Genomic DNA, 23,483 nt, shown 5'->3' with positions numbered 1-23,483 from the left:
GAGTCGCCGGAACGATAACTCTGGTAAAAGATACTAGAGTGAACAATACTTAAGTTGCCCCCGCTTGCAATGGCACTTACCTCCTTCTCGTGATGCTTCATAATTAAGTGATACGAATGGACTCACCATCACACTGCTTGTTGAAAGGGAATCAGCGAACATTTGGCTCTGAATCCCCAACGATACCAGTAGCCTCTCAGTCTTTCTTTCGGGCGGTGGTCACGGCCGGTGCGCTGGCACTCTCCGTGTTGAATGGCAACATTGACATGCTTTATTATAAAGAAGGGACAACTATCTTCATCTATAAAGGGTTGTCTAGGGGAGACTAATGTAAAGCAGTGTCCCAGGCCATGTAATGTAGACAAGTATATAAAATTTTGCATACTTAACATATGAATCAAATTTACTATCATATCAACAGAGTACAGTATTGTACAAACATCAAGGCGTCATGTGCAAGTGGCCAAAGGAGCGCGAATCACCTTACTTCCTGTGCCAAAGGCACACCGGGTGTGGGCTAGTCATGATGAAGACAACAAGGAGAACAACAGTAACGCTGTCCGATTTGGATTGCGTCTGAGATCTCCGTGACCAGCAAGTATAAACAGGTTTGCAAAGAGAGCAGATGACTGCTGCTGACAAAGATTGGGGTACCAAATGAAGTTGTGGCTGATGGGTGGGCGTGAGCCGCGTGATCATGAACTGGTGAGATTGAGGCGATGAGGGAACAGAGAAATTTCTTGCCAGACTTGTACCCTAGAAGAGGGTACAGGAATTTCCACTTCAGCAGGTATAATATATCATAAACTACCCTCCTACTATAATCTTTCTGCTTCTTCCAGTGGCTTGCCGTGAGCCGCCGCGTATAATGCTTCTTTGTCCCCAGACTCGTCCACGAGAGCACGCAACATACCCTGTTCATTTTGCAATAGCTCCAATGGACTACCAAATTCGATCTGTACAACTTGGTCAGTATGGGAACACGATACAAGATGAGTTACTCACAAGTTGACCGGCATCGAGGACCATCTATTGAACAGATCGTAAGTCCTCAGTACACGATATCCCAACTTCAAATACGCACAATCTTGTCAGCATCAATGATCGTCTGCAACCGATGTGCAACGATTATCTGGGTCACGTTATTCAGCTCATTGCGGAGAGAAGATTGAATGGCAGAATCGGTCTTATAATCTGCAAAGGATTATAGCATGATAAAAATTCACGACATGAGGTACACACCAATAGCGGAAGTTGCCTCATCCAGTATAAGAAGTTTGCTTCCGCGGACCATAGCTCTAGCCAGAGCTAAGATTTGGCGTTGACCGACTGATAGATTCCCTCCTCCGCTTGCGATCGCACTGTCTAACGTTAAACTCGCCTCGGACTCGTCTTGGACAGCAAAGAGTCCGGCAGCGCGTAAAGCATCGTAAAGCACCGCATCATCGTGCTGATCGAAGAGATCCAAGTTCTGACGGAGCGTTCCGCTCAGGAGCTCGGGCTGCGCGTGATAAAACGTGTCAGCAACGTGAACGAGTAACGGCACAAGGAACGTACGATTTGAGGTATGATGGTCACGTTGGACCGCAGGGCATTCAAATTGATCCCACTTGTCGGAATCCCATCATAATAAACATTGCCTTCCGTGAAAATGCAGCGAAGGAGCGAAAGGGTCAATGAACTCTTCAGGATAGTCAATATAAGTCAAGATGGATAACGCAAACAAGCATCACCTTTCCGCTTCCAGTTCGCCCCACTAAATTCGGATTAGCGATTGAAGTGGAAGTGGAAGCAAGCTCGCGACACACCGATACCAACGCGTTCACCTGATTTGATGTGGAAAGACAGGTCCTGCAAAACTTTAGGTCCATCCTGCAAGCGATGGTTAGGTAGAACGCGGAGACATGAGCTAATACTCACCGACGAGTAGCGGGCCGACAAATTTTCTACGCGCAGATCACCGCTGGCAGGCCAGTACGCAGGCGGCTGGCCGCCTTCGGTAGACTTAGGCTCCTGTTCGATCTTGATATAACTATCGATCCGTTCTAGACTATTTCACGTAAGCAACAGTCGGAGACATTGTGTGTCCGTGCTCACCTATTGCCTACACAAATCAGTTAGACACAGAAGGAGTTATGCGAGAAAGTAGCTCACCACTGACTTCCACCTCGTTGAGGATACGAACCCACCAAAGGATCATGGAACTGAAACCGACTGTAAGGTGTGAGCGAAAATCCGCGATAGGCACATGTAAATAAATTTACCTGCCATGTTCAGAGAGAAACCAATGTTTGACGCCTCATGGACTCCACGACCGTACACTAGATAAGCGGCAAGACCAGCCGAGAATCCACCACCGATAATATCAATACGGACACAAACCCAACTGAGAACATCCCTTAGCAGCCAATCGCTCGACAACCAACACAAACGAACCGATTTAAGTTATAGAACATGCGCCCTGATTTAGTGTAGCGATCGATGCGATTAAGAGATTCTTCTTTAAATGCCTCCTCTGCACCATACGCTCGGATCGATGCTGTTTTAATGAATGAGCTCGCATATCATAGAAGCCCGGTGACCGCTTACTAAGTCCTGCAATAGCAGCCCCGAAGTGACCAAGCACCGGTGCTTTCGCATTGCTCATCTCTCGCTTGACTGATAGTTGAGCTTTCATGTAGATGCGACCGACCCATCCACCTAGCAAGCCGATAAAGAGACCGGGCGCCAAGAAGACAGGCGTCATGGCCACAACGGCTCCGAGTTTCACGATCATCGTCAAAGAAAGTTCAACGACCCAACCAATTCCCTGCGCAAACGGACCATCAACTAGATAACCTATCAGCAAATGTTGGCCATCTAGAAGTAAGTGACTGACTGGCTCTTATGTCCTGCGTGCACCGGGTGATAACTCGAGATGTAGGTGTCGTATCTAACCATCTGTCCAGTAATGAATGCGTGCGCGACCGTAAAATTCAGAGAACACACCTTAGCGTTGTTCCAAGTACAGATTGAATGAGTTTCTTGTGAATGGATCGTGACGCCCGCATCGAACCCCGATAGTACATGTAATACCCAACTGAATACATGAGACAGCCAGAGAGCATGAGCAAGGCATATCCGAAGAGATAGCTTACGATAAAGGTGAGTGACAAATCCACAAACAGCAACTATTCTTACAATTTGACATTGACCTCTGAGGGTAGATGATCTTCGTATTGAGATGCCCAGTACCCAAGGAACCAGGTTTGCACAGTGTTGGAGAAGTCCGTCAACCCCATCAGAGCCAAGAACGCAACCCAGAATGTCACAGGATAGTTCCCCCCCAAGCCGGTCAGGTAGAGCTTGACTGAAACGCAATATCAGCAAAGCACCAATGATTGTGGAGGGAGGAACTAACAAGCTGGCCAGGAAACATGACCCTCTGCAATTTCCTCAGACATCACCAACTTGCCATCGGACTTGGCCTTCGGTTCTTCTGGAGTGTCCACGACCTGAGCCTCTTTACCGAGGACTTCCTGTTCTTTGGCCATTTCCGCTGCAAGCTTGTTGTCCTTTGCAATGGCCTCCAATATCGATCCATGGCTGACAATCCGTCCGTTGGAACCCATAGACACGACGAAGTGCGCTATAGAACTCGCCATAGCAACGTTATGTGTCTGTACTGTCTTAGAAAAAGAGTAGTCACATGTAACTTACATGCACGTACCACAAGGATAATTGTTCGATCTTTGACAAGATCTCCTGCGAAACATTTATCTACAATCCACTTGGACGTGTGGACATCCAGAGCAGCCAAAACCTGTGTCTAATCACTAATAGTTCAAAATAGAGATGGAATGACCAACATCATCAAGCAGCAGTGTGTTTGCCGAAGAATAGATAGCTCTTGCAAGGGTAATTCGTGCCTAGCATGTTTCAGCGGCCGCATGCCCACTCGTGAGGAATGTGATTACCTTCTGACCGCCACTTCCAATACGAAGTCAGACTTATGACAAACGAAGGCTCAGCTCGTTGAGCTTACCTTAGCGTAAGACCCTTTTCTCCAACTTCCGTTTGATCGCCCGCTTCGAACAAAGTCAGGTCACGCTCCAGAGCACACTGATACAAGACTGCACTCAAACATTTCAACAAACGTTCACAAGCAGCGCAACCGAATATTCACCTTTCTCGTATCGAATCTTATCATAGGGTGCACCAAAAAGGATGTTGGCCTGGGAGCTACTTCAGCATACGAATAACTGATTTTGCAATGTCACGTACCCGAATGGTTTCATTCTGGACCCAGGACTCTTGCGCGGCATAGGCTACACCGCCTTTGCGAGGGAGGTTAAACCAAGATGTTGGACCAGAGGGCGTGAAGTGCATTTCGCCTGGACAGTAGATTAGAAACATCTAGAGACAAGGTCCAACAATTACCCACCGAGCAGAGCCATAAGCATTGATGTCTTCCCAGAACCTGTCGGTCCGACGACAAGGTTGATACAACCGTGTTGGAAGTAAATCTCACCATCGATGCGAAGCCTGAACTTGCGCTTCGACGGTGTCAGCGACCCATGGGATTCATTAGACCATGCAAAGACAGCGTCTCTGAAGCCAATGAGGTCAGATTCCTCTTCTGACTGGACAAAGAGCTGGACTCTGTCGTCGTCCTGCTGTTCGTGGGCATCCAATAGTTCTGTGTCAGTCAGGAAACTGTTGACGCGATCCAGCGATACTTTGGCTGGAGAGCACCGTTTTGTCAGTGATTTTGGAGTAGACGAAATAATTACCTTGAGTAAATTTTGGAATCATGAAGAACACCATGTTCAACTGGTCTCTCAGAATGTCAAAAACTGTCAGATGAGCAACATCAGTAACTCTGCACAAGTGAGTAACAGTAAGAAGCTTACCTGACATCGACGAAAAAACATTTGAAGCTGGAATACCTGTCAGGTCAATAAAGCACAACACGGTCTATACACTGACCAGATAAGTTTTGTCCCATAATAAGAGTCTAAGAAAGGTTAACAAACTTGTTTTGCATGTAATCGAATGCAACATACGAATGTCATGTAAGAAGCCATCATGGTAAACAGTGGAATTATGTAGCTATTCATGCGTCAGTTTTCGTTGTCACACCAGTTAACGCGGAAGACGTACTTCAAGTTGTTGTTCACCAGTTCTAAGATCTTCGTCTTCCACGTCCAGACAAGTTCTACTTCTCTTCTTTCGCTGATCCTCGCGTCCAATTTCTCTTCCCATCCGAACAGCTTGATCATACGCAGAACATTCATAGCTAGCGAGCCATAAGCACCAGCTCTACACAGGTGATGCTCGACTTACTTTCGGTCACGGTTTGCACCCGGGCATCCGTCTGGGGATACAATAAGCATCGACCAACCAATCAACAAAGGGTCCAACCTTGTGCATTTTCTCTGCCTGCACCTTTTGAATCCGCTGGGCGACGTACCCAGGGAGAGGGAACAAGACGATCATAACAGTCAAGCCGGCAAAGGCACTTGGTAAATGGCCATCAGTCAAGTTAGACAGCAATTTGACGACACCCACCTCCAGCCAAGAATTTCGTACAAGAACCACATGCACGTGCCTACTTGAAGTGGCATGTACAACGCTGGACGAAAATATGCGTCAGAAAGCACGCGTCCATCAGAGTTGAGTTTGACTTGCCGACCATGAGGAAAATCTCGTCCATCGGTAATATTGCTCAAATCAGTTGTAACAAGATTATTAATTTTTCCAACAAGGTTGTCAGCACTCGAATGCTTTTTCGGCGAACTGTCTAGTTCTTTGACATCCTGGGACTTTTGCTTGCCTTTTTTCGTGGCAGATATTGATATGGTCTCGGCACTGGCCTGCAGCGTCTCATCGCCACTGCCATCTGTACTTTCATCCACAGCAGCAGTGCTAGATCCAGCTACAGATGCACTGTCTGGTGTAGATGGTGCTGTAGACTCCCCAGACTTCTTGCCGTCATCGGGGAGCTCAGCTTTCATTCGGATTCGGAGCGCATGCTCGAAGACCAGTTGCGTGAGAATACCCTCCGTATGCACGAGTGCGCGTGTCTAGAAAGCCCATGAGTGTGATCACTAGTTATCGAACAATCGTACCCACCGCAATGTAAATATACCACTGCCATGCCAAGGAACCCACAAGTGGTCCTAAGAACAGCCAGGATATCCAGACCCATGGACGGACCACAGCACGCTCGCCTTTCGTCTCAACATAACTAAGCAAATCGCATGAGATGTCAGAAAATGTAACAACCAAACTACTTACAGCAAAAGTTGATTAATTCCAAAGGGAGCGGCTAGTCTTGCCAGCACCTGTCATAGGGAATTGTCAGACATATGGAGCCACGGGCAAGAGAAATCGCATACCTGGAGAACAATCGTAACAGACATGACTATATACTCAACGCAGAAAGTCTTCATGAGGCCGAAGAATATATGTCGCCTTCGGCTCCCGGAGAAGGGGTCAAGATGCTGCAACAATTATCAACTCGCCTCCTATGATAGTAATGTCGTATACTTACGGGGAAACTCTTCTTTTTGAGGTTCCTGGAATAATCATGGTCGGCCAGTGGGGGAAGTTCTTCGTGCGACAGGTGGGGAACTCGATACGCCTTGAAGACGATGGGGTCCAGCCAGGTATAAAAAATCATAGACAGCCAAGAAGAAGTTTGCTCGGGGTGAGGATTGTCAGAGACGTTCTTTGAAATGACGTGAGGATTGGCGATGAGAGGTCTATGGCATACTATGACATACCGCAGGGTCTACTGGAACATATTGTCTCGGGCTCACGAGAGGGAATACGATGCTTGACAAAAAAAGAATAGTGACTTTCGCCCACAACAAGCCCCCTTCTTTCAAATCCTTGGGTTGTTTATGGAAGGTAATAAGGGGCCACAGATCCCGGTACGCAAAGACCGCAAAGACTGCAAAGAGAAGAGTAGCCAGGTGATTGGACACCAGCCTGCTCCATCGAGGTTTCGTTGTCACCGAAACGAGCCCGAGAATAGATGCATAAGCCTGCGGAAAATGAGCGAATATTGGAACAGATAACCACAAATCACCAACAGCAGTCATGCACAAGGCAAATTGCAACCACTCGGCGCGAGAGAACGGAATGTAGCCATCAGAGGGATGGGGCCTGCGATGCTTTCCTTTGGACAGTTTGTTGGCTCCGGTTGCGCGCTCTTCACGTTCATCTAATATGAAAGTAGCTAATGACAGCCCCAGAAACGCAAGACAACCGATAAATCTTGCAAACTTGTACGCAAAAATGACCCAACCACCATGCCGAGAGATGAATACTTTAGCCTCGGAGAAAAATCCATCAGCTATAGTAGGTTCATCGAAGAAAAGGCTGGGCTCTTCCTCTGTCTTAGGGGGCAGGAAACGCGACCAAAGCTTTTTGACCGGCTTAGATAGCGTTATTAAATGTAGCAAGAGAAGAAGCGCAGATGCAGCGGCAAAATATGCTGGAATCATGAGTGTGCTGTACCACACTCTGAGAATTGAGGGTATTAGAAGCTTCAGGCCCATATCAGCTTGGAGCACAACACTCACGCATTCAAGTTATCATGGTTTATCGGTTCCCAGTCGAGAGACTGAGAGACGTCAGACCTCAAGACGACCTGCCATGGACTAAAATCGGTATACCGACTCCAGAGCGACATTTCGCTGGTATTGCGCGTCTGATCGAGCTGCGCAGTAGAAGAGTGGGCAAGTTGAAATCAACAACTTTATAATCAACAACTTTATAATGTCCACATGGTTCAACACTTTCGGAAGCGTGAACTTCAATTTATTATACACGCCAGTACCGGGGGTCCTTGTGTATCCCTATTTGGATGTTGTGGGGAAATCAGGAGCATGTCTAAACAACTTGCTCAACACTGTCATGGCTGCCCCAATCGCGGAGTCCTTTACACCTAAGACATCCTCTTCAGAGTCGCAACACGGACCAATTCCCCTGTTTGAACATCACCTCAAGGTCTTGACAGACTCATATTTAAGCTTCTTCCAAGAAAGGTTCGTCCACTCAGTCATCCCACTACACCGTCTAACAGTGGCATGATTCCCGTAGAAAACGTATCGAAGAAGTGTAGTGAGCAATATTTGGTATATAGTTTTCCGGAATACGCTTTGACACGCGTTTTAGCATCGAGTCCTTGCTCAAACTTCACCGGAAAGTGAAATCCATCGACAACTATCTAGACGATCGGACAGAACTTAGCACTTCCAGGAGAGCGTGGAGTGAAGTTCGGGATAACATCGAGAGAGGTTGGTCTTACTTCAATCTCAGACCTTACAGTGGTCCCTTATAGGCGATACAGAAGCACAAACCAGACAAGCATTTCTTGCAACGCTTACGGTAGATGTTGTTAACGCCTTGACGTCACTCAGGGTACGTCTGCCCCCTCGTTCAGCGTCTTGTCGAATCTCTAATCGCTAGGATATTAGGAGACGCAGGAACGTACGCGCAAACGCATCAAAGAGGATTTAAAAGAGTCTGGCAGTGCCTACACTGACTATGTTGAGAATACATTACCAAAGCTGAAGCGCACATACCTGAAAAAATGCCAAGAAGTCGAGGTCAGTACCAAAGTAGTAATTTCTTGCAGTCACCTACAATGAGTTTCAAGGATCACAAAGCTGCTGCCGCCGCCACGCCGCCGCATTCAATATCTACTACTAGTACTACGCCATATTCAGAACAAAGCGGAACTACCTTGAGTACTTCGCGGTCAAATCCTAGTTTGCCGTCCCGGCCTGTTGTCACTGCCCCTCAGCCATTACGCCCTCTTGATAGACGGCCCTCTGGAAGCGCGCCTGGACCACGTAATCGGTCACCGTCTACTTCGGGCACATTTTCTGATTTTGCTCAACACGGTATGGCATAAATATGGCATATATTGATTCCGACTTGACTCAATCATGCGCCTATTAGGAAAGAAACAGCTTAATCAGCTTATCACATTCTTAGATAAAAGCGGTACTGTGAAAGAGAGCTTGGGTGTACGCTCAGAAAATAGTGCGCTTCGTGCTGTCCGTGCGAAACGAGAAGCTGATGAGGCTGGTAAGTGATGCGTCGATATACGCAAGCCGTGCGAAGTTGATTTTAGCACAGATAGAGAATACCGAAAGGGTGTGCATTGGCTAGAGACCCTTAGACTCAGGCGCACTAAGATTCTTGCAAGTGGTTACAAGGTAATTTTGTTAAGTAGTCGACATCATCTACTGGCAGCTGACTAGTAGGCACCATTCAGAGCCTGGAGACCTTTGTGTATGAATATTCGAATACAGTCAAAAATGTCTTGGAGAAATATCTTGATAACTTGACGTGCGTATATTTTGATTACATTACTTGCATTCGCAGTTCTGAGTTTGTCGGCAGTGCGACTACTACGACTCAGACACAGCTATCATCACACGGACGTTCCGTGGTCGACAAGATCTCCCCAGAAAAAGATGTATCACTTGTCACAACCTTCATTCCTCGTTCACTGGCATCGGCAATAGCCAAGCCAATACTTTACTATAACTACAATGTTGGCGAATGCAACGACCTTATCTTCGGCTTTAGTCTGGTGGATTATGCGACTGCTAGAGGCCTTGGGGAAGGCGATGTTCCAAAAATTTTGCGTATCTGTGTGGAAGAAGTAGATCAGAGAGGGTTAGACGCAGAAGGCATTTATAGGGTAAGCCCTGGTTAGATTTCCTGGCTTCAGATGTTGATAGTCAACAAGGTATCTGGCAGGCATGCCATTGTACAGGATGTAAGTCTATCAGCTTTTCCATATCACATGCTTTTCATCAGCATTCCACAGCTACAACATAAGATAGAGCGAAACGAAGCCAGTTTCAAGTTTAACGTCCTCACTGATGATATTTATGCTGTATCTTCACTATTGAAGGTATTGTATTCTTTCGGTGACTATGTGCTGCCACGACATTGATACTTCATTCCTAGCTGTATTTGCGCGAGCTTCCGGAACCATTGTTTAGATTTCCACTGCAGGATCGTATAGAGCATACGGGGGACCGAGGCAAGCACTCGGGAGCGTAAACTATCCTGAAAACCATCTGACCTTGTATTAAGCGGAACACCAGTCGAATCACTTTGCCCTCCTGCGTTCGAAGATACGGCGGCTACCTGCCATCCACCGCGCGACTCTGCGCGCTCTGGTTGAGCATCTAGCTCGTGTGGCATCCAATGCGGATAAGAACAAGATGGACGCAAAAAACCTAGCGATTGTATTTGGCGCCGTCATCTTTGGTGAAGATGAAATTCCAAAGGGCGGTGACCTTTTGAGTGTTCAGTCGTGGAAAGTTAGTCATTATTTATTACTCAGATTGCCTGAGCTAATCTTTCTGAATTCAGGATACGCTGATGGAGGACATGATTAACAATGCCCGAGAGATTTTCGAGGATCTCCCGCCTGCCAGTAACTCCCCTCCTCTGCCTGCTGCGCCACTCGGTGAACCCATACTCGTGTACTCGTATGGTTCATCACACACGAGGATTGGCAGTGTTCCTCCAAGGCCTCAATCCCCGAGAAGCCCAGATGACTTCACTCCTCGTCTCCCCACACGACCGACAGGCAGCATACATCCTTCGCTTCGTGCAAACCCAACGTCGCCGACACGCGTTAACATGGAAATTCCTCCATTGCCATCACGAACTGCCCAGGGCGGAGACGATGAGTCATCGCCGTCGCCCACCGGTTCTGCGTCAAAGCGCACATCAGAGATAGACATATCGCCACCCTCATCGCCTTCAGCGCTGTCGCTTCTCATCTCTCCTGCGGGCGAAGTGGCAAGTGAACCAATACGATAGGGTTACCTTTTTCTTGTACATCGAGTTTCAAGATGGAACTTTCAAGCTTTTAACAAACACTCGCTCAGGGTAATTGTGTTTCTCTGGATAATTAACGTCTACAATATTAGGCACGAACCGTGTTGAAATATACATTTTACTTTGTGATCAATGACCTTTGTACATCTACAATGACATCATGCAGCTAAATGTTACAAAGAGATATCTGTTGATGAGTGATATTGCTCAATCACCCAGTCCATATCCATTTCCTCCTCTCGAGCTCGCTGGGCTTGCCAGGAGGCCTGCCACTCTATGACGCGTGGATGAGCCAATACTCTGAAAGAACATGTCAGTCGATACGCCCAGTAAAAATTCTCAACTTAATCCCAAACCTTGAAGGGTCAAAACCGACGATCTCCAGTCCTTCCAGGCTTGTGGCTCTCGAAAGGGCGACATATGCTTCCCAAAGGCAAATCAGCTTCCATAGACAATAAGACATGGACTCGGTCGTTCACCTTGCCCCTTCTCAAAGATCCTCATCAGATCAACCTTTACTCGACTCATGGTTTGGCCCTGAGCCTTGTGAATGGACATTGCCCAGGAAAGTACGAGAGGTACTTGTATTCGTTGTGCTTCGCAGTTGCCTTTCAGGCCCTGGACATCAAATGGTAAGGGCGCACAGAGAAGGTGTAGCCCATCCGTGAATTTGACAAGTGGAAACTTCTCGTGTCTTCCAAATACGTGTTCATTGAGAGCCAATAGGCCTCGGTACTTGACTTCCGTGTCTTTACCATCAGCCTTCGCATTAATGGTAGGAAGGAAGTCGCCATTTTGGGAACGCAGAGGTTTCGCCTCAATGTTGGCAATGTCGATAAGGCGCTCAATCGCTTCATGTGTGGTGATGAAGTCGACCACTTTGCCGAGTGAGCCATTGACCAGCCTGCCTTGCAAAAGATTCTTTGGAGGTATGGTCAGGCTCAGCAAGTACAGTTATTTCGGGATACTCACTCTAAGAAGCATCACTTGTGCGCCAACCTGAATGTGTAGTGAATTAGGTAATACATTTAGACATATAGCAAGTCGCAACTGACCTTTAGAGATATCTCTCGCTGAGCAACCAGTCTTTCTAACAACCGCTCTGCAGGATCGACCAGTATTCGCTCTCCATACATATTAAAGCCCCTAGACTCCATGGCGGGGTAGGTAAATACTTCCCCGGGTAATACGTCGAGATGCGTCTTATTGCATAAGTCAACCTGGCTCTTTAGTGGAAACCTGTGGATGACAATGACTACTGATACATCATACGGAGTGAGGGAGGCTATAAACGCACAATTGAGTTGGACTTATGCCATCGGAGTATTTGACCTCACGGCTCAACTTGAAGAACTCTTGAACGTGCCAATCTTCCAACTGCCCTGACCTAGTCGCAGATAGCATGTCAATAAACTCTGCATTTCTGTAAGATGTCTGAAAAGCTGCATGGAATCCGAAGTACTCACTAATGTCCTTCTGGCGGAAAACTTTTGTCAGCACAACTGGCTCGTCAACGCATCGAGACCAAGATATTGCATCGAAAGTAAAGGTAGGAGGTATTATCGTCGTGGAATCTTGCTCGGGAACAGGTGGAAGCTGGAAGAAATCACCTGACAGGATAAGCTATTCAACCTGTCAATAACCGAAGGGTAATACAAGGGCAAGAATAACAACTATTTACCTGTATACCCCCAAAAGGGCGATGGTTATCTCGGACAATCCGACCTATCTCTTCCTACCCAATTAATTAGATGAGGATGTAGTGCAGGTATGAAACCATACGAGCTTGTCAAATAAACGGCCGTCCAGCATCGAAACTGCCAGATGTTAGCACAGTTGTCTAACACCGTAGGTCAAACGTACTTTCATCAATTACAAGGGCACGAGTGTTTGTCCACCGTTTGATCGCTCTTGAACCTAGGGCACCCACCAACTCCTTGACAGTTTCCTTGCCCAACCCTATGCCTGCCCAGGAGTGAATGGTTAAACCACCGATATTCACGCCTGCTATGCCTGTGGGTGCGGTGATGGCAACCACACCGAACTTATGTTGCAGCAATTTTATTATTGCTCTCAATAGAACTGATTTTCCGGTTCCTGGAAAATTGTGCGTTGATTACTTATCTTAAAAAGCGGACATGCAAGCTTACCGGCTGGACCTGTGAAAAATATGTTTTTGCCACTTTCAACGAGTCGAAGAACCCGTTGCTGCTCTTCAGACAACTCAATTTCCGGCGGAGGGGGAAGCGGCGGGGGAAGTTCGGCTTCTTGCAAGGGGAGGTAAGGTGGAGGAGGCGTAAGTCTGTCGCTATTTGGTATCGTCTGTGGTGTATTCAAGGGCGATTCGTACTCTATCCAACGACAACCCGGTTGAGGTTCTGGATACCGTCTTGCAGAATCAAAAGAAACCGTCGTGCTCGTAGACGTTAAGGCTGATTGATGGTTTTCAGACCTTACATCCCATGTAACTGTGGCTGTCAAACAGTACAGCATGTTACCACATTCAAAGAACCAGAACTGAGAATATACACGTACTACTAGTGGTCGTTTGAGTTACAGACACGCCAGATGTGGGTATACCTGGCAGTGCAAGCCAAGCGTTCGCTTCCTCCAATGTGTCGAACCCCTTCCCGCTAGCACCGCTAAGACCACGGGTCTCAAAAAATAATCAATTGACGGGGATTGCACCGAGTTCGCGAGGGCATACTTACTGCAGCCCGAAACTATTACCGCACGTCAATACTCGACCTCAGTTACATGTCAATAGTTTCAAGGGACTTACATCGTAGAAGTCCGAGTAAATTTTTGAGCCTTCGCGGCCAATGCGCACGGCGTAGTATCGCGCTGGCATGGGCACCAACTTGCAGAGACTGCTCGAAGGTTCCACAAAACGTTTTCGCGGCGAACACTATTTGAACGTTTGAAGCCTGAGGGAATGGGACAAAGCGGATTACAAGCTCAGTTGGATACGTAAGTCGAACTTAAGTAATAAGTAGCCTGCTCGTTACAACATTGGGAACGCGTTAAGCGCGTCTACAACTCTATTAAGACAATCACGTGATAGTAAGTAGCATCTGCAGCGGAAGCAACCTTTTTGAACAGTGAAAAATGGACAAATTTGGAATACCTTTCAGCTGGCCAGACGATGTACATGAACCTTGATTTTTTTTTTAAATTGAGAGCTTTTGCATGGATGAAAAGTTTAACTTACAAGCTCCCACATGTGTTTTCTATTCTTAGACTTAACCACAACAGTTAGACATAATCAAGACTCGGAAGTGGAGGATAGAAAATACTGAGGAAAACACTCAGAGGAGAGTCCTCAGTCTTTTCTATCACCCATCTATTGTCAACATTATCATAAACTATCTATCACCCATCTATTGTCGACATTATCATAAACTATCCGAAATCGAAGCAATCTCATCATTCTCACTGCACAAATACACAATATCGACCATGCTCACCGACTCAGAGGCACTCAAAGAAGGTGCAAGTTCGAGGGTAGACTGGGGCAAGAGAGATTTGCAAACGCGCACACCGAGAGTGCCAGTGTACTGTGACCGACGCCCAAAGGAGAGGACACCAGTGCTGTTGGGAATCGTGACAGCCTGAGTGTTGACTGATTCCTTCCGCAAGAAGAATATGATGATCCATTTACTGTATTTTCGTTTGCCATTCTCAAGTGCATGTTCAGCATGAATCGACGTGACTCTACACTACGATCGAAATTGAGCAGCATGATGGCGGTTCATGGCAGGAAGGCCTCAGCGATGTCCCTCGGGTTCACGAGTCTCTGTTCTTGGCACTCGTTCCTCGCACCCAGAACCGGCATGTATTCTCTTTTGCCATTCTCAAGTGTATGTTCAGCATAATGTTTGATGAGTTATTAGATAAATACCAATCCTATTGTCAGTAATGCAGATATCAAGTCCAGTAGGCTTCCCTAGATTCGTCTCTGTCCATATCCTCAGACTCGTCATCCACGTACATTTGGTCACTCAGCATTTCGTATTCCATATTGTTATGCCACTCCAATACGCGAGGGTGCACCATTACTCTTGCAAGGCGTAGTGAGTTCAATCACGGTAAAGCAGATTTTTGAACGAGAGGCTCACTTATTTGGATGAAAATTTGATACTTCCAAAGTTCTCATGCTAGTAGCACGAGAAAGTGCAACATATGCTGAGAAGGCGACAGTTAACACGCGGAATGAGTTTTCAGGAGATATTTACCTTGGCCTTTCTCAAAAGTTCGCCCAAGATCCACTTTCACCCTTTCAAGAGTTTGCCCCTGAGACTTATGGACACTCAGTGCCCAAGCCAATATCAAGGGAACCTGATCTTGTTCATTCGCCGATTTTAAGCGAACGTCAGGCGGCTCACCTGTCGTCTTCTTGCCTCTATGCCACCATCTGCATTATCGACTGTGAAGTCAGTTGGTACACACAGTATTTCTCTGCCACACGTGAATCGGACAACGGGCCATTGCGAATTGTCGTAGTTGGCAGGGAGCTCGGACTTCGTGGAAAGACCACCTTTGAGACCTTCTTCCGTGGCAATTGGAGTAGCGGTCCGCATAGCCTCCTCGGAAGTACTAAATCTGACCACTTGACCCACAGACCCGTTTACCAACTGCCCCTGCACCATGTTCTATGGAGTTATGTGTTGAACTCAGGAGCTCGCGCTAGAAGCAGCTCACATTACCTTGATCAACATGACTTGCGCGCCGACCTGCGATTTGTGAGATAAGGGATATAAAAACAAAAGGAGTACAACTCACTTTTAGATGGATGACTCGTTGTGCCACAAGCCTTTCCAACAAACGCCCCATCTGTTCGAATGAAACAAGGTTGTCATTCGAATCGCGTCCAGGTGTGTCGGTTGCCGGGTATTGAATTCCATCCCCAGGCAGCGAAGCAAGCTTTGTTCGGTTTGCTGAATCAACCTCTGAGCGAGTGGGGTACCTACGGGAGGTTTTGAGTCTGAAATAACGCAAAAATACAACCATCCCGTACAACTGTGTTGGCCCAATACCATCATCATACTCGACTTGGCGCGAAAGACTTTGGAAAGCTTGAATAGAAGCTTTGTCCAACTTTCCAAAACGCATCGCATTGAGCATGTCGACAAATTCTAAATTCATGTAGGCGGGAGAAGACAGAATCGCAAAATATCGCTCACTTTGCTCTTTTTGCCGAAAAACTCGTGATAGCACTATAGGCTGCTGGATGCAACGACTCCAACTTTCCGCCTCAAATGCGAACGTGGATGGTATTTGAATCCCGTTCTTACCGCGATCCGGCACTGGAGGAAGCTGGCAGAAGTCTCCCGAAAGTACCAGCTACAAGTCGCAAACACGTCAGAAGCCAGAAGTTAATGAGAAATGGTTGGGATCATACTTGTATGCCACCAAAAGGTTTATCTGATCGCCTGACAATGCGAGCAATGGCATCCTATATTGTTCAGAGGTAACGTCAGCAGTCTGAGATTGCAATGCTTCGGCAGCACCATACCAGTTTATCGAAGAGCTTTCCGTCGATCATGGATACTGTGTAATGATACAATTAGCTTTCTCTCGAGACAATAACTGTATGCCGCAAACCTTCATCTACTATGAGAGTTTGAACGGATTGCCACCGTTCCTTAACCCGTTCAAACTTGGGTTGGCCAAGAAATTTACCCCCGAGTTTCTTTGCGTCTTCTAGGCCAAGCCCAATACCCGCCCATGAATGCACGGTAGTTCCGCCAATGTTAACCGATGCTATTCCTGTTGAAGCCGTTATAGCAAGACCTGGGTGGCCCCGCCCACCACGCGCTCGAATTATTTCTCGTAAGAGAACAGATTTACCGGTGCCTGGACAAAGTCATCAATGATGCAGGTAGGTCAAGTTTGAATTACGCACCTGCAGGACCCTGTAAGAACACATTCTCGCCGCGCTCGACCCTCCGAAGCACGTTTCTTTGCTCCTCTGAAAGAACAATACTCTCCGATGAAGGTCCAGGTGTAGATGTCTCGATGGGAGTCTGGTCGCGTCCTTCAACGGTTGGTGGCTGCCTCTCTGCTTTCTGCTTGATTGGATCTTGCCACTCTTGGCTCAAAGGTCGATGACACGCTATGTCCACTAGACGACATAGATTCCATACTCGAAGCTGGTAACAGGACTTCCAATGACTCAGTCGCATCACCACTAGTCATTGAAATACTCACTTGGTCCAGTTAACGCGAGCCACTCTTCAGCCTCAAGGCGAGACCGGAAGCTCTTGTGAACGGCACCAGGCCAACGCGAAACCTGTTGTCGCATTATAGGTTGGCATCTATCAGTCATGGTCTACTTTATGCTCACGTTTGCGTTGCACTGAAATGGACACACTAAGGAGGGGACTCGTTTCGACCGAACTGAAGAAAAAAACTCACCTCAGGCCAAGAGTCGTATATTCGTGGTCCTTCGCGGCCAGCCCTCACAGCGTAGTACTTCTTTAATGCCTTTGGCATTAGAGCGATGCCAACGTGCAGGCCCGGTTCGAACTTGTGGATAGGAGAAGTATATAGCGCGATTGTCTGTCACGTTGTGAAATCCAAATAGAGTGTTTTTGCTAAGGATTTCATTAACTTGAGACCCTTGACTATTGGAGTCGGAAGATGTTAAGTTAATTTTCAGAACCTTAATTTTTGCTAGCCACAATGTTAATGTTCCCCGCACGACGGTGATGACACGTGTATGCAGCAAACACCAGGATAAATTTGGTGGAAAAGGTTTAAACTTTGGGCCAGGAAAGGTTGAACATGCTGTTGTTGTCGGTTCATACTCAACAGGATGTAGTATGTAGCGGTAACAAAACGTTCTTTCTTTGATTTGGTACTTCAATGCATTAATTCTCACACTCATACTACATCAAGTGGAGCACCAATTTACATGGTGAAAATCCTTAGCAAAAATACTCTAATACACGTATCCAAACACATGTAGTACATGCCGTTAATATTTGTCACAACAAATACAGTTGACAATCATGATGGTCTAAGGGTACAACGAGATATTCAATACATAGGAATGATGCATATGCTTGATCAATGGGAATGCGCTGCCATCGTACTTATACAGTTTCCACAAAATTGGCCGGAAATATTCCCTCTTTACGACCGACCTTTCCGGTCCACCTGATTCAAGTCATAAAATATCGACGTGGAAGTAGGTAGAGAAACTCACCAGTCATCGGTACTATCACTCTTCTTTGTTATAATGATTACATCCCCTTTAGAGAAAGAAAGGTCGCCAGCCTACATGTGATCCGGTAAGCAAATGCTCATCATGATGAGAGAGAAAAATTCATACTTCAACCGCGTTGAAATCGTAGAGTGCTATTGCACGACTGACACCTTCACCAGGAGCAACAGATGATGCCAGTTCTGCTTTAGTTTTTAAGAACGGCGCGTGATAGCTCGTCTGATTGTCTGATTCGAAGAAATTGTCGTTCGGTGGTGAGTTGGAACCAAAAGGGTTTGTATAGTCCGCCAAGGAATGCTGATTAGAAGATTGTTTGACAGGTGGTACGCTCATTGAGCGCGAATGAGCACTATTTTTGTCGCTTAAGCCCGAGTGCGCAGAACTAAATGGTGGTAGAGAGTTGAATGGTGATGCGGGGTCATATCGGTCCTTTCCACCTGGTGGCGCAGAGACACTGTTAAAAGACCGGTGATAACTTTGCGAAGGAGGCGCTGGGTCAGATTCGAACTTTGTATCAAAATCAGACCCTGCCTGTCCTGCGCGGTCGTAGACATCCCACGGAGTAGGGCCAACATCGACATCCGCTCCCCCGCTAGCAAAATACGATCCAGATTCGCTTCTCTTTCCCCAGTGTTCCGGGGGGAAATCGACTCCTTTCTTTTTCCTGCTCAAGAAGGAAGGCGTACTGCCTTCACTCTTTGGGGTCCCAAATGCGTAACCAGACTGTTCCCGTGCCCCGTCATCAACCCACTTCCGAGTTCCCGGCAAACCGGTGCACGATTCGAGTGTCTTCACGAGGGGCAAAGCCCACTCTGGACAAGGGAATGCTCCGCTGAGAAGCATTTTCGCAGTTACGTCTTGCTTGTATGCCAACGTATTTGCATCCTGACGTTCAACGATGACAGAGCCCTCTATGGAAACTCCGCCAAATAAACCTCGCGTTTTAGAATAGCTGTACCTGGATAATTCAAGTTTGAGTTGTTAATTGATGTCTTGTAGATGGCAGGCGGTGGGCTTACATGGCAGCAACCTTGCCGCTTGAATTCACAGATCCGATCGCTTCGCCATTCCGCCCAAGAGGGCCCACCGCGACACTGATGTTGCCTCCCAAAGTGAGGTTACCAGCGGACATGAAGGATCTCTAGATCATAAGAACACGGATAAACGCTTAATCACCACTGAAATGAAATAAATATGACATACAACAGCCTACAATGACATGTCAGCAAAGAAGTTCAGCGATTCAGGAAACATGCAGACCGACCGAAGTTGAATTGAGGATAATCAAGAAATCCGTCATCTCCGCACCAAGCTGTCCACCAATCCCTACGCCAGCTGAGCCTATAGCACTTGGAGCAGACCATGCTAATCATTAATAAGTCCTGTGAGTGGTACTGGTGCATACGTAATATGCGAAGTGCCCACATCCGTCATCAAGCTTCGCTATGACGATCCCTGTTCCCGCTCTTGCCGAGAAGAGGAAGCCTGCTTTAAAAACAGTGAAGATGGCAAATCCTTTGGCATTCTCTAACACACTCCGAGGAATGACCTGACATATCGATTGAGATTTCACTCTCTGTGCTGCTAATATCTATACTCACACCGTCAAGACCATTATTCTTGTTGTCCACGAATGAGGAAACTGGGCAATGTGTCAGCGCTACTATGGCCCACAAAGAAGCTGGCAGATACTCACAAATTTTTGTGGCTTTAGTGCATTCTTTAGGTAGCGTCTGTGGTAGCGGTGTATTGAACTTCATAGTTCACTGCTAAAACAAAGGAAAGAAGTAAGGACTTGGAGCGCTTACGCTCCAGTGCAATCATGCACCTGCTGGGAACGGGGAAACTGAGTAGTAATAAATTAATAATGCGCAGCATGAAATGGCGTGACTGTGACCTGGGTGACGGACAAGGTAACTGCAAGATATAGTTATGCAAAGAACATTAAATTGTCTACAATGCAGCGTGATTTGGATAGTAAACGCCTATAGGACACGACTTCCAGCCACTGTGATGGTCCAGTAATCTCCACCCGCCTATATCTGAACCCTGCGTTGGCAATAATGTAGTGGGCGCTGAGTCTAGGTCATTCGTGTATTTTTGAGATTCACGATCAAGAGACATTAGAGAACGAAGTCGCTCGTTCATTACTGTCAGATCACCCGCATCCCAATGCTGTAATCCATCAAGAAAAGAGGTGAAATTGGCCCTCGATCTACTCACCTGCGGTTGTAATGGATGTGTGGCAGAGAGAAGCATATCAGATGCTTTCTGCAGTTCTGTGAAACCCGAGCTCACTGCCCCGAGGAGAGCGGCCAACCTGTTGGATACTGTTGCATCAATGAAACAGCCGAACATCAAATTTCTACTTACAAATCAATCTTCTTTGCCCCTTCTGTCTTACCGGGAGCAAGGGTAGAAGCAAGTAAAATAATTACATTCTTTCTGAGGCTCAACTCCCCATTTTCCTGTCCATTGTCATATGCCTTGATAACCCACGCAGCCCATTTCGCGAGAGCCAGATGATACGAAGGGTCGTTTTGCGATTCGTCTGCCTCCAACGAAACGACATCCATGTCAAATCCTGTGTTTGGCCGCTCGTAAAGAAGGGTTTCCACAATCCGAGTGGTTAGAACAGATGGGAAGGTAGGATGGTATGTATGTGTGTGTGCCAACAACGGAGTCCATAACACAAGCGACGAGTGAGGAGGTACAAATTCGTCAGACGGAAGGTTTCTCCTCCTAAGTGTTCTAGTCAATGGGAAGTCTAAAACTTGCGAAAATACATACTTTTGTGAGAGAGATGCGAGAGCACCCTTCTCAATCAAGGCATCACAAAGTCTTTCTAGAGCCCACTTTTCTCTAGGATCCTCTTGTTCGACATCATTGCCATCGATGGTGTCCCACCCGTACGCATCAGCTGCAAAATCTGCAGCCAGCTTAGCTTCTGCGAGCCATCGCTCGATATCTCGCATGATCGCATCGATGTCGGGCTGATTTTGTTTGCGGAGGGAAGTATCACGCGTGACAATCTTCAGCAGTGTCTTGTATTGCTTTAAAAGTGGAGCAACCGGTCGTAAAGGTGAAGCCGTACTCGGTCTAGGAGCTGAAGGGTTTATAGTGGGAAGAAAGTAATTGTGCAACAACCATGTCAGTGACTGACCGCGCCCACCAAATATGAACCACGATAAGAATATAATTTTCTCTATTTCCCATAGAGAAGCTCACCTCCCGTGCTGCTTCCCTGAGCATTTCAAGGCTGGGAAGGTCTTCGTGCGTGGCTGCATGCCTCAATTCCACTAACCAAGAAGGCAATCCTAGTTGGGCGGCGATAGACGCTATAGATCTCGCATATGCTCCCGCCTGTAAAGGATCCACGAGACCGTTTACCATTCGGATGATTGCAGCAGCATAATTCTGCCTTAGAGTCAACCAGGAGGAATTCTGTTGCGTTTCAGAAGTATCAATCAACCTGGCCGTTAGAATGGATAGAGTAGACTCCAGCGCATGGGGCAATGCAGTCACAGCCCTCCATGCCGACAACTAGACTCTGTCAGACGACCGTCGAGAATGTTAATTCAAGTAAAGCTCACTTTGTTAACTGCGAACCGTTTTGCCTCGAGATCGCCTTCGTCCATGAAAACCCACGAGCAGAGCTGATCGAGCTCATTAATATTTGCCCATGGCACACGTCGTGGCAGTCTCATTTGCAGTGCCGACCCAAACGATAAATTTTGTGGACGATTAAAGATTTGTCTCCTGCCAGGAGCAGAGGCTATGTAAGTGGCGGTGCGAAGATCAAATTTCCTAAAGGAATCTATTGCTTCGACCTTTGTCTCGTTCTTTTCAAAATTCAAAAGTACACTGTTCCATTAATGCAGCTACTTTCTCGTCCTTCGCCTTTGAACGCGCTGACAAGCTCGCGAAGCTTGAAGGCACTGGACGTAATGATACGCTCCACCTAACCAACGCAAACGCACGCCGTAGGGAAGAAGTACTACGGCGATGGACAGAGAGTTGGAACAGAGACGTGGCAGCACAGTCTGGGCGTTTCGCCTTCGCAAATAGATTTCCACTAACACTCAAACCCCGCAAACATTTCACCAATACCCCTCGCGAAGTTTACGGTCGTCTTACACTGTCGCACAGGACATGAATTTGTTAGAAAGTACGCTCAGTGTTGGTGAACAACAACTGTATTCACTATCAATGTACCTGTTAGAAAGTACGCTAAGATGACTTTAAGTAAGTGTGAAACAATCAGCAAGATGAACAAGACGCGTACCTCAGCGTTGGTGAACAACAACTGAGGGACGCAAAGAGCGAGACGACAAGATACTTGTAAGATACAAAAGACGGAGCTCGAATGTCAAGAAGACAGTGACCATATGACGCCAAGCACAACGCGTGTGGTACGAAGTGGTGAGGTGCCCAATACCCAAATGCAACGTTAATCAGTCCGAAACCAGAGGACGAAACTCCAAACTCCAACAGAATTCATCGGAGAGTACTATACTTCATTTGAATCAACTGAACCTACTGACTGTTCATGTGGAGAGCCACGTCAAACACGAGAACACATCTTACGCGACTGTCCGCTATTCACACCCCAACGCATCCACTTGCGCGAAGTGTCCTAAAACATCATACTCAACGAGATTCTGGGTACGGAGAGGGAGATAGAGGCATTAGTGAAATTCATCCAAGAGTCTGGTACTTTCAATAACGTCACCACAGTGTTTGAAATTCCAGTGGCAGGCCATTGGCTGGCCAGGAAAGAAGACATGGCTGTTGCCAAGTTGGCGCCGCCATGAACATGGCTATGGCTTTTTCTCACCACGTGATAGATGGATCCCGAGCCGGGGCAGCTTCAACATGGCAAGGGCTGGCTTACAAACGGTCGACCGTTTTTTCAAAGACCGACCAGACCGTTTGGACCGTTTTCAAGCACGTGAGTTTTAACGTCATGTGATGTGTGGCGTTGACGTTCTCACCTCTAAGTATGGACTTACAACTCTGTACCCGACTCGAATAGCCACCAAATAGACACTCTCTGAATTAAGATGTACAAACACAGAGCATACAAACACACACGGAACACGATAAGACTGAGTGGAGGAATGAAAAATCAACGACTTTTCCCCAGGATTGACGAAAAACACTCACTAAGCAGCAACTTGAAAAAGATTTGCGGGGGAACTGAGGGAGGTAACAAGGAAAGGCTGAGTGAGGAACACAGGGTATGGAAGGCAACGAGCTCACTTGAAAAAGATCGGCAGGGGAACTGCTGGGGAGGTAACGGGGGGGGCTGGGTGAGGAACAGGGGATGAAGGTGACGAGCTCACTGAAAAAAGATCAGTGGGGAACTGCTGGGGAGGTAACAAGGAAAGGC

The 23,483-nt window shown here is 47.0% G+C and overlaps 4 protein-coding genes across 4 annotated transcripts; 1 reads left to right on the top strand and 3 right to left on the bottom strand.

Annotated features, from left to right (window-relative positions):
* Positions 1-818: 818 nt before the first annotated feature.
* Positions 819-7,681, bottom strand: DFJ58DRAFT_735790 (uncharacterized protein; the record flags this gene model as incomplete). The annotated part of the gene is made up of 39 exons (XM_041386694.1): positions 819-956; positions 1,006-1,029; positions 1,085-1,194; positions 1,243-1,501; positions 1,558-1,683; positions 1,734-1,756; positions 1,809-1,872; positions 1,921-2,050; positions 2,098-2,104; positions 2,155-2,214; positions 2,265-2,386; positions 2,437-2,539; positions 2,590-2,829; positions 2,879-2,940; positions 2,989-3,132; positions 3,181-3,349; positions 3,401-3,659; positions 3,710-3,802; positions 3,849-3,908; positions 3,957-3,969; positions 4,025-4,112; positions 4,166-4,214; positions 4,264-4,373; positions 4,424-4,723; positions 4,773-4,835; positions 4,893-4,919; positions 4,969-4,996; positions 5,046-5,091; positions 5,143-5,278; positions 5,326-5,356; positions 5,404-5,500; positions 5,551-6,065; positions 6,115-6,229; positions 6,280-6,326; positions 6,381-6,485; positions 6,536-6,712; positions 6,768-7,031; positions 7,080-7,512; positions 7,572-7,681. 39 exons carry the CDS (start codon positions 7,679-7,681, stop codon positions 819-821), a joined length of 4,947 nt encoding a protein of 1,648 aa, XP_041236266.1.
* A 224-nt stretch (positions 7,682-7,905) lies between these two features.
* On the top strand, positions 7,906-10,845 carry DFJ58DRAFT_719345 (uncharacterized protein; the record flags this gene model as incomplete). The annotated part of the gene is made up of 15 exons (XM_041384609.1): positions 7,906-8,036; positions 8,092-8,112; positions 8,167-8,288; positions 8,342-8,412; positions 8,469-8,600; positions 8,630-8,897; positions 8,956-9,084; positions 9,136-9,215; positions 9,275-9,348; positions 9,403-9,706; positions 9,755-9,784; positions 9,836-9,922; positions 9,979-10,054; positions 10,108-10,337; positions 10,390-10,845. The coding sequence occupies 15 exons, from the start codon at positions 7,906-7,908 to the stop codon at positions 10,843-10,845; spliced, it is 2,211 nt and encodes a 736-aa protein (XP_041236265.1).
* Positions 10,846-17,758: 6,913 nt separating this feature from the next.
* Positions 17,759-19,933, bottom strand: DFJ58DRAFT_821350 (uncharacterized protein). Its single transcript, XM_041392021.1, has 9 exons — positions 19,788-19,933; positions 19,693-19,733; positions 19,517-19,640; positions 19,356-19,456; positions 19,295-19,300; positions 19,111-19,232; positions 18,200-19,049; positions 18,074-18,144; positions 17,759-18,024 (listed from the first exon to the last, which is right to left on the bottom strand). The coding sequence occupies exons 1-9, from the start codon at positions 19,849-19,851 to the stop codon at positions 17,961-17,963; spliced, it is 1,443 nt and encodes a 480-aa protein (XP_041236264.1). The 5' UTR covers positions 19,852-19,933; the 3' UTR covers positions 17,759-17,960.
* Positions 19,932-21,946, bottom strand: DFJ58DRAFT_821348 (Las1-like-domain-containing protein). The gene is made up of 6 exons (XM_041392020.1): positions 21,685-21,946; positions 21,320-21,634; positions 20,882-21,249; positions 20,465-20,833; positions 20,315-20,411; positions 19,932-20,266 (listed from the first exon to the last, which is right to left on the bottom strand). Exons 1-6 carry the CDS (start codon positions 21,796-21,798, stop codon positions 20,045-20,047), a joined length of 1,485 nt encoding a protein of 494 aa, XP_041236263.1. The 5' UTR covers positions 21,799-21,946; the 3' UTR covers positions 19,932-20,044.
* Positions 21,947-23,483: the final 1,537 nt, after the last annotated feature.

The sequence above is a fragment of the Suillus subalutaceus genome, assembly GCF_016647625.1.
Source record: "Suillus subalutaceus strain FC151 chromosome Unknown DFJ58scaffold_231, whole genome shotgun sequence".
Taxonomy (NCBI): Eukaryota; Fungi; Basidiomycota; class Agaricomycetes; order Boletales; family Suillaceae; genus Suillus; species Suillus subalutaceus.
This window is presented reverse-complemented; position numbering and strand designations above follow the sequence as displayed.

Excerpts from the sequence above, each read along its gene's own strand:
- DFJ58DRAFT_821350 (XM_041392021.1), bottom strand. The coding sequence starts at position 19,851 with ATGAAGTTCAATACACCGCTACCACAGACGCTACCTAAAGAATGCACT. Across the intron at positions 19,641-19,692 it reads AGAATAATGGTCTTGACGGT|GTCATTCCTCGGAGTGTGTT; the intron begins GTGAGTATAGAT and ends TCGATATGTCAG. Across the intron at positions 19,050-19,110 it reads AGCGGCAAGGTTGCTGCCAT|GTACAGCTATTCTAAAACGC; the intron begins GTAAGCCCACCG and ends TGAATTATCCAG.
- DFJ58DRAFT_821348 (XM_041392020.1), bottom strand. The coding sequence starts at position 21,798 with ATGAGACTGCCACGACGTGTGCCATGGGCAAATATTAATGAGCTCGAT. Across the intron at positions 21,635-21,684 it reads AACGGTTCGCAGTTAACAAA|TTGTCGGCATGGAGGGCTGT; the intron begins GTGAGCTTTACT and ends GACAGAGTCTAG. Across the intron at positions 20,834-20,881 it reads CTCGCATCTCTCTCACAAAA|GAGGAGAAACCTTCCGTCTG; the intron begins GTATGTATTTTC and ends TAGAACACTTAG.